The sequence below is a fragment of the Cornus florida genome, unplaced genomic scaffold, assembly GCF_030987335.1.
Source record: "Cornus florida cultivar Cherokee Brave unplaced genomic scaffold, ASM3098733v1 CherokeeBrave_3.0.0_Hap2_Chr05, whole genome shotgun sequence".
NCBI classification, from domain to species: domain Eukaryota; kingdom Viridiplantae; phylum Streptophyta; class Magnoliopsida; order Cornales; family Cornaceae; genus Cornus; species Cornus florida.
In genome coordinates, this window is record NW_026775575.1 from 83,966,718 (window position 1) to 83,980,139 (window position 13,422).

At 37.0% G+C, this 13,422-nt stretch overlaps 1 protein-coding gene across 1 annotated transcript in view; it reads right to left on the reverse strand.

The window, feature by feature from the left end:
* LOC132307241 (two pore calcium channel protein 1A) overlaps positions 1–13,422 on the reverse strand; it is a 64,184-nt gene that overhangs the window by 30,313 nt on the left and 20,449 nt on the right. Inside the window, exons 5-10 of the mRNA XM_059804951.1 lie at positions 12,516–12,646; positions 11,547–11,607; positions 11,140–11,306; positions 10,204–10,309; positions 9,912–9,989; positions 8,478–8,539 (exon numbers count right to left, since the gene is read on the reverse strand). Coding sequence (XP_059660934.1) covers positions 8,478–8,539; positions 9,912–9,989; positions 10,204–10,309; positions 11,140–11,306; positions 11,547–11,607; positions 12,516–12,646 — 605 coding nt within the window. The remainder of the gene's footprint in view (positions 1–8,477; positions 8,540–9,911; positions 9,990–10,203; positions 10,310–11,139; positions 11,307–11,546; positions 11,608–12,515; positions 12,647–13,422) is intronic.

Below are 13,422 nucleotides of genomic sequence, written 5' to 3' on the forward strand. Positions count from 1 at the left end.
TGATCATGTTCCTTTGGTTTTGGATTGCGGCGGTTTGTGTTCCCAAAGGTCCCCGTTTCGATTTGAGAATATGTGGCTGAGAGCGGAGGACTTCCAAGGGAAAGTTCAGTTTTGGTGGGAGGGAGCTTTTGTTACAGGTTCACCTAGCTACAAGTTAACTACGAAGTTAAGGGCTCTCAAATTCGATCTTAAGAAGTGGAATAAGGATGTTTTCGGGAATCTTGAATGGAGGAAGAATAAAGTCCTTGCTGATTTTTCTGAGATTGATTGTCTTGAAGAGGCGGGTGGGGATGTGGAGTTATTACGTTCTATAAGAGCCTCCTGTCAGGCAGTTTTTGCTGAGATTGCTAATATGGAAGAGATATCGTGGCGACAAAAATCCCTGGCTCTATGGCTAAAGGAAGGAGATCACAACACAAAAAAATTTCATAGACTCGCTAATGCTCATAGAAAGAGTAATCACAAAGGATGAATTCAGGTGGAAGGTGTGGAGTTGTGGAGGGAGGAAAAGGTGCGAAATGGGATCGCTTCTTTTTATCAGAACCTTTATACCGAGCTGCTAGCTTGGAGACCTAAACTTAATGGTCTCCATTACGAGGCTATTTCTGAGTTGGAAAGAGAGGGGCTTGAGATTCCTTTTACTGAAGAGGAAGTTCTAAAGGCTTTATCAAGTTGTAATGGGGACAAAGCTCCGGGGGTTTACTATGCGGTTTCTGATGGAAAGTTGGGCGGCTGTGAGAAATGAGGTGATGGGTACATTTCAGGAGTTTCATTCTACTGGCGCCTTTGAGAAATCGCTAAATGCCTCATTCATTGCCCTTATTCCTAAGAAGGGAGGTGCTTCTGACATTAAAGACTTTAGACCAATTAGCCTAGAGGGTTGTATATACAAGCTCGTGGCTAAGGTTCTTGCTCTTAGGATGAGGGTAGTAACGAATAGGATTATTTCGGATTCCCAGAATGCTTTTGTCAGAGGACGGCAAATTCTTAACTCAATTCTTATCATAGGCGAATGTATGGATTCTAGATTGTGAAGTGGTGTTCCCGAAGTCTTATGCAAACTTGACATTAAGAAAGCATATGATTATGTGATTTGGAATTTCCTGCTATATTTGTTACAGAGAATGGGGTTTGGAAGTAAATGGAAGAAATGGATTGAGACATGTCTTTCATCTGTCAAGTTCTCTGTTCTTGTAAACGGGTCTCCTGCTGGTTTCTTTGGATGCACTTGGGATTTAAGACAAGGAGATCCTTTATCGTCTTTCCTTTTTCTTATTGTTATGGAGGGTTTAAGCAGACTTATGCGAAGGGCAGAGGATCTTGGTCTTATTTAGGGCTTTATGGTGGGAAGAGATCTAGTCCATGAAACGGAGATTTCTCATTTACTTTTTGCGAACGACACCCTGGTTTTCTGTGATGCTGATGTGTCTCAACTTAGATATTTAAGGTGCATTTTGGCCTGTTTCTGGTCTGAAGGTCAACGTGGCTAAAAGCGTGCTTGTCCCGATAGGGGATGTTTATGATGTCTCCTCTTTAGCTGCAACCCTTAGGTGTAGGGTGAGTTCTTTTCATATTCCGTATTTGGGTTTGCCCCTAGGGGTTTCCTCTAGGACAGTGGGGAGTTGGGACCCTGTGATTGATAGGTATGTGAAGAGATTGGCAAGATGGAAGAAGTAATACTTGTCTAAGGGGGGAAAGTTACTCTTATAAAGAGCACTCTATCGAGCCTTCCACATATTTTTTTATCTATGTTCCAAATTCCATACTTTGTTGCTGCTAAGATTGAAAAAATTCAAAGGGATTTCCTTTGGGGCGGAAGGGGCAAAGAGTTTAAGTATCACCTTGTCAAATGGGAACAAGTTTGCAAGCCCATGAAGTTGGGTGGTCTTGGTATTAGAAGATTGGTTCTCTTTAATCAAGCTCTTTTAGGTAAATGGCTGTGGAGGTATGGGAGGGAAAGACATCGCCCTTGGTGAAGACTAGTCTCATGCCGGTATGGGGAAGAGAGTAGTGGTTGGTCTACTCGTCCGGTTTCTCTCATGGGAGGAGTTGGGGCGTGGAAATCCATTTGGAAGGGATGGGATGTTTTCTCTTCTCACATCAAATTCAAAGTTCGTGATGGCAGATGTGTTCGTTTCTGGGAGGATCTTTGGTGCAATGACCAGCCTTTATCTCCTACATTTCCCAAATTATACAGTATTGCAGTTGATAGACATGCCTACGTAGCTGACTGTTATCGGCTTGATAATAGTGGGATTACGTGGGACATGCACTTTCGGCGTTCTTTTCAGGACTGGGAGTTGGACGAGGTATGTGTTTTTCTGGATTTGCTGTATCGACAGGAGGCAGTTGGCAGAGGTAGTGACGAGTTGACATGGATTCCCTCTTCCCATGGTCATTTCGAAGTTCGTTCCTTATTCTCATGTCTATCTAATTTTGATGACACTGATTTTCCATGGAAGACCATCTGGCGTTCTATGGCTTCAACTAGGGTGGCATTCTTTGTTAGGACCGCTATATGGGGTAAGATCCCGACGATTGATAGTTTCAGGAAAAGAGGTAATTGTTTTATTAACTGGTGTTTCCTATGCAAACAAGACAGTGAGGCAGTTAATCATATCCTCATGCATTGCCCCGTGGCGAGCGACTGCTAGAATCTTATTTCTGGTTTGTTTGGTATGCATTGGGTAATGCCTCGTTCTTCTAAGGACTTAATTCACGCTTGGAGAGGATGTTGTGTGAGAAGTGGTGTACGTGATTATTGGAGAATTGTCCCACATTGTGTTTGGTGGTGCATATGGAAGGAGAGGAATAGTAGAATGTTCGAAGGGAAAGAGTCGTCCACGGCGACGCTATCATTCGCTCTCTTTTCAGTTACGTGAAGAGGAAGTCCTGTTCCTCTTCCGATGATTTAATCATTTTTTTGGATTCTTTAGGGCCTTAGACCCTAGTTCCACTTTTGTATAAGGGAGGCGTTCCCCTCTTGAACGCCTTTTTATTTTATTATTATGGTATCTATTCAATTGACCTTTATCTGTGTCAAATTCCTGACTATCTCAGCTCCGTCTATTCAGAATTTACTATTTTGACGAGTTTTCCATTTGCAAATGTGTTAAATCTGTATTCCACTCCATGTCCATTCAAAATATCAAGGCATAAAGCAGTAATATACAGCGATGAAAGAGCATTCACGGTAGAAGGCTAACAAGGGAAATTGAGACCAGGAAAGAAGGTTGCTAGAGCAGTTGTGAAAAAGTTTTTCTTGATCTGTCTTGCAAAGGAGCATTGGGCAACCTCTTGTCTTTTTTTTTAATCGCTTCCTATTGAGGTGTCCTGTCCGTAACCTTTGAGTGTCGATTGTGAGTTTCGGTGTGGTAAAAGTCGTCGTGTTTTCTCGTCGAGGCTTTTCTTCATAATCATAAAAAGGCACTACCGTAAACATCACCATCCAACAGCTCAAACTACGGAGTTCTGAAACACTAAACTTCTATATGGAGCAGGTAGCGATGGAGCAGAGCAGCAGTAATTTTAGTTAGAAAATACTCGCGGTAATTTTTCTTTTTTCATGAGTCAAAATTCTTTTAAATTGTGATGAATGATGTAAATTATGAACGTCTTAAAATCTCTATCTAAGTATCTGAAAGGTTGGAGAAGATGCTAAAATTTTCTTCTGGAGAATGAGGGAAAGGCATCCGTTCCCTTATTATGATCAGTAAAAATATCAGGAAAAAATTTCAAGTTTCAGTTCTAACTTTCTGAACCGAACCTCTGAAGATACATTATGTTTCCAAACCATGGCTTCTTAAGAAGCTCAGAGACTGAGACAGCAATGAGGCTTCTGCTTACGGTTCTGGTCCCAAAAAGACTCATGGCAGAAGTTAGGAATCTCAGTGAAACTAGCTAGCATACTATCTGCTGCCATGGAAAAGATGGGGGTATAGGCACCTGTTCCATCATTCTGTTTGGTAATGCTCTCAGGAAAAGGCTTCAAAGTTTAGTTCCAAAATTTAGAACATCTGTTGATATGTGATTTTTAACAATGGCTTAGCTCAGAGTCTGAGACAGCAAGGAGGCTTCTTCTTATGGTTACAATTCCTAGAAGACATGTCTTCACGGGATGAGCAGGATTTTTAAGATGATAACTTTCCAAAAGTTGATAAGGTAATATGCCCTGTACTCCACCAAAATTCTCTCTCCTTGTTTCAAACAGATATCTAGGAATCCCACAACTGGGTCAGTCAAATCTACAATAATTCTTATTCTCATTTGGCCTCTCACGCCCTTTTGATGCTCTTAGCACCATTCCAAATTTAAGGAAGCAGCTCACTGTCCATATGCTCTAACATAATTCCAATTTATCAGAAATAAGAGCACTGCTGGATTTAATTCATGTATAATACAAGAATCAAGTCAAAGATGTTCACTCATATTCCAAGAATGACAACTTTACTTCCAATTATTTCAGAGAAGGTTGAGTGATGGGAAACAAAAAACCAGAAGATGGTTGAAAAACAACAGGTTTAAAAATCAGATATGAAAGGTTTGAAAACAGCTTGCATCACTGAAAAGATTTGGTTTCTTTCTGAGGAACCCCAGCTTATGCAAAGAACTGGTAATGAGTACCCAAAGCTTATGTAAGAAAATGATTGTGGGCATGGAAAAACTGAAGATTGAAAGAACAGTAAAAGTCTCACATCAGTGTGAAGTTGGAGTATGGAAGATAATGAAAATGGTTCCTTGCAACTGCATGGAAGTTGGTGATAATATAAGTAAAATATTAGGAAGCTGTGTTAAATCGCTAAAACAATCACCCAGTATAGTCTCCACAGCACCATATAAGAAGGTAAAGTTAACATTGTATTGACCAAATCGTCAAAGAAAAAGTAATTTGACACGAATTCTTAAAGGAATCTAGAAAAATCCACTATTAGTTTGAGTCTGCACCAATTTGTCCAACTGACATTCTACCGATTTATCTCTTCTATCTCATAGTGTAGGAGTGACAATACTCACAAATGGAATTAGAAAGAGTTCAGAAACAAAGTTTCAATAAACCAAAAAAAAAAAAAAAAATAGAAAAGGAATTCTTAGCTTACACTGCCTCAGCAAAACCCAACTCTTTAGTTTAGTTTCACACTAATTCAGGGTAAGGAACCAATTAGCCTTTCTTTATGGGGAATGGAAAGCAATTCAATACAAAATTCTAATTGTTGATTACCCAATTGCAGCGATATGAAGTCAACTAATGAATGCAGCCTCTAATTAGAGAATCCACTCATAAGTGACAATGCGTTGTTGCTGGAATATTGTAATTTTCTTATGTCCAGAGGTTGTACCTTAAAAGGACTCCAGACACTTATAATGGAATTACTGCAGCTTCTGATGCCAGAGGCAGTGAAATAAGGGAAACATTGAGTTGGACTATCTACATTCTTTTATAAAGAAAAACACGATTCTGGTTCTAGTGTTTTTATCATTCCAATATGACTTTTTCCTGTCTATTACAACTTCTACACAGTAAATTCTTAAAAATTTATTCTGGCATGCACTTCAAAATATATTAAATTAAGTAGGTCGTGTAACTTCAAGCGCCCATCCCTTCCTTTATAAGGAACGGTTTATTCAGGCACAAAGAAAGAGCATTCTTTGGTGCAGGGCAGTGACCACCGCGTACCTGTAGCTGATCAGGCCATTTCCGAGCCACAGACAATGTAATGTCTCATTCCCTTAAACAAAAAAGTGTGTTCAATGGGTCCTAGGTATAATAGTACATAGGTTAACAATATCTTAATAAGGAAAAGGAAAAAGAAAAAAAAAATTGCTTTTGAGGCACTTAGGAGCTGTGATAACTCATTTCAGTATATATAATCTCTTCCCACTAGAGTTCGTGATGGCAGATGTGTTCGCTTTTCGGAGGATCTTTGGTGTGGTGACCGGCCTTTATCTAGTTCATTTCCCAATTTATACAGTATTGCAGTTGATAGACATGCCTACGTAGCCGACTGTTATCAGCTTGATAGCAGTGGGGTTACGTGGGACACGCACCTTCAATGTTCTTTTCAGGATTGGGAGTTGGACGAGGTATGTGTTTTTCTGGATTTGCTGTATCGACAAGAGGCAGTTGGCAGAGGAAGTGATGATCTGACATGGATTCCCTCCTCCCATGGTCGCTTTGAAGCTCGATCCTTATTCTTATGTCTTTCTAATTTTGATATTGTTGATTTTCCGTGGAAGACCATCTGGCGCTCAAAGGCTCCAACTAGGGTGGCATTCTTTGTATGGACCGCTGTATAGGGTAAGATCCTAACGATTGATAATCTAAGGAAAAGAGGCAACTGTTTAGTTAACTGGTGTTGCCTATGCAAACAAGATGGTGAGTCAGTTGATCATATTCTCATGCATTGTCCTGTGGCGAGAGACTGTTGGAATCTTATCTTTGGCCTGTTTGGTATGCGTTGGGTTATGCCTCGTTATCCTAAGGATTTGATTCATGTTTGGAGAGGATGCCGCGTGAGAAGTGATGTTCACGTTTATTGGAGAGTTGTACCACATTGTGTTTGGTGGTGCTTATGGAAGGAGAGGAATAGTAGAATGTTCGAAGGGAAAGAGTTGTCTACGGTGATTTTGAAACTTTACATCATTCGCTCTCTTTTCAGTTACGTGAAGAGGAAGTCATGTTCCTCTTCAGATGATTTAATCATTTTTTTGGATTCTTTGGGGCCTTAAAACCCCGGTTCCACTTTTGTATAAGGGATGCGTTCCCCTCTTGAACGCCTTTTTATATTCAATTATTACTTATCAAAAAAAAAGTAAGTAATTATTTAATTGTGCTTGATAAGAAATATAGCTATCACTTGCACCTAATAGGTTTGGGTGCAAAAATAGGACATTCGTTGAAGGGGAATGTAACACAGAATCAAGATTCTCTTTCAAAGTATTTGTGGAAAACAAACACCCAAAAAAAGAATGTATTCCACATTTTCTTTGGAGATGCAATAGAGTTGCTGTTCTGAAAAAATTTTAAGCAGCTGAAGATAATTGAAGATGCAACCTGTAGAAGTTGTGGCCTAAAACAGGTGGCCTAAAACAGGAGACCGTAGAACACTTGAAAATGAGATGTCCAACTGCAGTTCAAGTTTGGACATTGTCACCTTTAAGATTGGATATAATAGCCACTCGGAAATGTCTTGGAAGGAATGGTGGATATTTCTATTGGAGATGTACAAAAATGAGGAAAACAACGGTCCTCTAATCAGTTTAGCTTCATCTCAATGTTGGTATATTTGGTGATCCAAGAAATGAGCTGAACTTTAACAATAACAGATGGTCTGTTCAACAAATCACACTGTTGCTTAATTTATTGAATTTTCTGCTGCTGCAAACCATGAAAGTAAATCGGAGGTCATCACTCATCCTTTGGTTTACAATTGGAGTCATCCTCCAGATCAGTTAATAAAATCTAATCTTGATGTTTCATTCTGTACTAAGGAAGATAAAGGAGGTAGTGGTATCATTATCAGGAATTCAAGAGGGGTAGTGGGCAGTAAGATATTTTCTTTATGTATCAGATGCAGCTGCAGCAGAGGCTGGCAAGTCAGTGGGGATTCACTGGAGTTATATTTGAGTTTGATACCTTTTCTATTATTTCAAGCTGTGCAAGGGGTGGTTTCAACTCCTTATATTATTGAGACCGTGGTGCAACACATCCAAGTCCTGTAGCAGAATTCAAACCATTTTATTATGAATCATGTCGAGTGTGAAGCAAATGTAGCAGTTCATTGTTTAGCAAAGCTTGCTAGTTGTAATAGGGTGCTTGTTGATGAGCAACTGAAGATGTTAGAAAGGCAGTTATAACTGATGTTATAGATGCCTTATTACTAAATAAATTTATTTCTTTGCCTTGAAAAAAATATATATTTGTGGGAAGACTTCACCTATCGCTGACCATTTAAAATTTCAACAAAAAGAAAATTAAAAAACTCACTTTATTAGCACTTAAAACTTCAGTATTTAAAATTTTCAGTATTTATTATTTAATTTTCAGTTTTATCAACCGCCGCCTTACTCTAAAGGTGTACCTTTTGCATGATGGGTCAGCGAAAAAATATGGGACCAGTGACAAAGCAGCAACCAAAGAGAAATGTGTTAGGTAATAATTGGTAGACTGGTAGAGAAAACAAATCATACTTTTTCTAGTGGGCACTACACAACTTTCAAGTATTCCAAACCAGACAGACATCTGATGAGCGAAAGTTGGCAGTCAATCAAATGCAGTAAGACATTCTGGAACTATCCAACAAAAAGATAAAATACCACCACTTTTTCAGACTTTTAAGTTATTGCAACCCCTCTCTGAACTGGAGCTGAGCTTCTGTTTCATCCTCCATTACGAGAGTTATGACAGAATTCCAGTAACAATGCAACTAGTTCAAAAGAATCCTAAACGCCTATAAGAAAAAGTGAAATACGAGCAATACCTGTATTTATCCAGTTCTTCAAACAGATGAATACATTGATCTTTGTTAAGAAATCCAAGGTTCTGTTGATTCAAAAGGAAAAGCCCCATATGTAAATGCAACCAAAAAACAGTTATAACCCTTACAAGAAAATAAATATTAAACAAAACCATTGCAGTTACATTGGAAAAATAAGTAAATGAACTGAATTTTCAAATGAAAATAATAATGATTTTGCAAGTATAAGTATAAAAAACTGAAACTGACTTGAGGCATGTAGATAATTACTTTTCTCTACTTAACAAAGCATGTATTATCTGCGCTATCTATATTTAAAAGGATCAGCATTGGGCGTGCTATATCACTTGATGAGTTGATATGTCTATGCACATAATGCATTAGATGCATGTTACGTATATGGTTTATGCAGTTCAGCACATGATAGTGTTTTGAAGGTATTGGTAAGTTGATGCAACCAATATTAAAAGGTATCAAGATGTTTTACCTTTTAAATTTGGTTTACAAAGAAAAAAATGATATTCCTTGATTCAAATGCCTTGCTGATTCTTATTATTTCACACTTAATGGAAGATTCAAAACCAAGTCTTCTATCAGCCTTTCGTTTTTCTTTTATATTTTTTTTGGCTCTAAAGAGTTTGTTGTTTCCTATTCTTCCTACAATATATCCATTTCAACGTTAGTAGAAATAATATTTTCTTCTTCTTCTTCAGAAGCATCTTTAAACTTAATCCAGCTATCTTCTTTCTTATTCAATACCTTACCTCAACTAGAATGCTATCAAATTTAAATTCTTCCTTGTTTTCTTCTGTTTAATTTCAGATACCCTAATTCTTCATAGACGACTATAAGTTTTGGCAATGTTAGAATTCCTAAATTCATATAAACCTAAGTCATCGATGTGGTTGAATTAACTAATTTATGGAAGTAATTACTTTTTTCTTAAAATCACCACCACCCTTTACCAAGTTAATCCTCACCTGTATAATTCTGTGGTCTTACTTCCCACTACCATAAAATTTTGTATACAACTTTCTCTTGTAATTAATTAATAAAATATTAAAATGAATCATCATAGGCCTCAAATTGAACTTTACATTTTCCCTTCTAGCTTCCCGTTTAGACTATTTATGTTTCTATTCTTTTTCTTCCAGTTTTTGTGTATGCTTCTGATCCAACCATAGTTTGAAGTTTTCCATCCTCAATTTTCTTTACATGATGAACCAGTTCCTTTAGATTTTATAAGAAGAGACTGTTAAATATTTACTATGCATATAATTGACTAGGCACAAGAAAGAAGAATAAAAAGAAGGATATTGCCACTTCATCTTTGTAATATCCTTTACGAAATGTTTAAACAACATGAACTGAAGAAGCTTGATGAGTAGACAAAAAGGAGTAATAAGTCAGAACCACAAGTGTGAGGATCAGACTTACATATTCATCAATAAGATTAAAAGCTTTATTTAAAATTCTTCTCCGCATAAAGTCCTTCTCAGCTACTTGTTTCACAAGCTACGACAAAACAGAGACATAAGAATGTGCATCCAAGCATTGTTCTGAGAACACAAGATCATGCAATCAAACCTAGTTGGCAGTGGCATATTAAGGAAACAATATATCCAGAAGGAAATTAAAAAATATATATGATCAGATAATAAAGCAGTAGTATGTGTTACCATTTTCAAATTTTCGCATACAAGAGCAGATAGCCGGAAAAAAAGTGTACCTGACCTTTGAAGCTATCGTATACAACAGCAAGGATCAAGTTAGTAACGAAGTAAACCCCCAATAGTACATAGAGAATGAAAAATATGGAATACCAACGTGAAGCCCTGAAGAAATGGAACAGTAATTGGAACATCAGAATCAAGGTTCTAAAAATTGTTAATGCAAATATTGATTTAGAAATACAAAACAATGGCAGTCCATGTGAAGTATTCAAAACTAATAAGACAAAAAAAGGAAGTGTAAAAACTTTCTTGGAGGACAAAATTTCTGTGATGGGTACCTTCAAGCTAATACTGATTTTATCAGTGACATAGTTAAGACGGACTTGCCATTTCTTATTTTAGACCACTAAGTGATTCTTGTATGTTACTCTATTTTTTGTTTGTGATATGCATTTATAATTTCTAGCCACATCATTCGAGATGCATAAATATAGAAACCAAGTCAGGATGGCAGTAAGTGAAACAGAAACCACCATTTAAACCACTGGTCCACCTTTGTCCTAGTGGCTTTGGGTCCTAACCCCAAGCCCTACGTCAAGGTTTTGAGACCGGTAAAGAGAGATGAAAAAAAAAAAGAGGAAAAAAAAGAAAAAGAAAAGAACCCCACCATTTAAACCTCAGAGTCGAAGCTCATGAGATAGAGGATCAGTTTAAATTCTAAACAAAATAAATAAATAAAAAAAGCACCTCATGTAGTGTCATGGAAAATAAACACGAAAACAGGAACAAACAAAAAGGATAATTAGCACTGAAACAGGATCTCAGTTATCAGAGGTCCAAAATGTTAATTTAATGGCTTTAAAATCAATGTAACCTTGAAAACAAATCTTTCAAATGACATCTTTCGCTTCAGTAACAGAATAATGGAAATTTGAATAATATTGGAGGAGAAAAAAGGGCCATCTAAAAACATTTTGCTAATCCACACTTACTTATATGCAGGAATCCAAACATCTGGGTTGTTGGATGTGGTGAATAAAACAAACATTTGATACAATGTAGTGCCATAAGAAGTGAATACTATCTTCCCTTGTTGGGTATCTTCAAACATTACATATGCTACCCAACTGGAAAATAGAAGAAATAAAAGCCATAGAGCCTGCAGTTGGAGAAGATCAGCCAGCAGTGAGTGGAAAACATAGACACTATGTAAACTGTACAAATACAAGCTTAATAGCCATCACTTACCATAGAAATCAACAGAAATATACTTATGCAAGTCTACAACACTAAAAGAACTGTCTAGTTGATTTTATGTTGCAAAAAGTCACAAGTTCAATTAAAATGGAAAGTACGGCAGCAAAACGAATATATATGATTAAAAGAATGGCAGACAAACCAAGACATTAAAGTACGTGCTAAGCATTCCAGCCAAGATGAGGATGCTCTCTCGTAATTCCCTACAGTCAAAGGAAAAAAAAAAAAAAAAACAAACAAACAAACAAAGATCAAACTTTATAATACCATGTAAACTGAAATTTTTCCACCAAGGAAAATAACAGCACAAGAACACATCTGCAACATAACATTTACTGCAATACATCTAATGCAATTGTGCGAGTTCCAATATTTGTTACTTTTCCATCAAGCAACACTGCAAATGCAACGGTTTATAAATCATCTTCCAGCTGGGTCATTAAATTCTAATCACTGACCTTCAATAATATTTTTTGGTGCCGACCTTTGCCATTGGGTTGAAAGTATAAGGTTAGGACAAAGGAAAAGTATTTCCAACATCACAAGCAAAACTTTAAAACAAGTAGGTTTTAATAGAGAAGTTAGTCTTTCAACCAAAAAAGTAAATAATAATAAAAATCAAGTTAAAGAGCGAGACATGATACATGTATAAAAACTGAAATGTGCAATTTACATTGCCCTAATAAGATTGCTCCAGTCCAGGATCAAATGTGACTCATGTAACTCAGACAACAGAAAATCATCCACCTATAATGCTTTCGATAAATTTTGTAGTTGAACTGAATCTTATCTTTTCCAATTTATAGTAATCGAAGAGTACAGACACCCAGCACAAAAAAAAAAAAAAACATCTGCTGCATCACAACCTACATTTCTATATTACCATGAGTACATACACACGTCTCAAAAACAGACTTCTGCAGCATCATAACCTACATTGCTATATTACTATGAGTAGAAGAATAAATTAGAAAATGCGCTCATGAACTCAAAAACAGACATCTGCAGCATCACAACCTACATTGCTGTATTACTATGAGAAGAAGAATAAATTAGAAAACGTGCTAATGACATACAAGAATAAAAAAATAAGCGTTTCATCAACTTGTACCTGAAGTTTAGAATGAAAAAAACAACCCGGATATAAGGTGCGATCCTGAATGGAAGAAAATAGAAGGCCACTGGAGATAAATAGAGAACATAGACTAACAAATCAGCGACCAAAATTAACAGGAGAAGGACCTGAAAAAAAATGAAAAGTGATTATTAGGTTGAAGAAAATATTAAAAAGGAGGATATATATAATCAGAAGACACTCAGCATTTAACCAATTAATTAGTATTGCCAACAAAGAAAGGGCAAGGTAAGCCAAGTCAAGAAGAATTTTTAGTAAGTAACTATGACTCTGAAAAATATATATAGAGAGAGAGAGAGACCATACAGCCTTTTAATTGATAAAAATGTAGGCAACAGAAGGATACCTATCCAACAAAAAATTGCAGGCAACAAATGCAAGTTCGATTAATAATCACATGCATACGAATGTTTGAGGTATTGATCATATTGAACAAAACACAATACAAAATTTGTACAATGCAAAAACAATGTACAACATCCTTAATTTAACCATTCCAGTATTTCCCTGATTGTGTGTTTCAAATAGGAAAGAAAACTAAATTATTTTGTCAAGGCATTTCAAGATATCTAGCTTGAAGTTAACTTCAGGTACATCTTCTGCTTTCAACCATTATCTAGCTTGAAGGTTAACTTGGGCAAGAATGAATTGATTCCGGTAGGTGAGGTGAAAGGGTACACAATATAGGAATCATTTTGGGTGCAAGGAAGTGGACCTCTCGGTTAGTTATCCTGGCCTCCCTTTAGGTTCTCCTTTCAAAGTTGCAGCTGCACAGGATTCTGTGGTTGAGCAGTTTGAAAGGAGATTGGTTGGGATGTACGAGGCAATTTTATTGCAAGGATGATGAGCTTAACCTCAAAAAAAGTACTCCTTCCAGATGCCT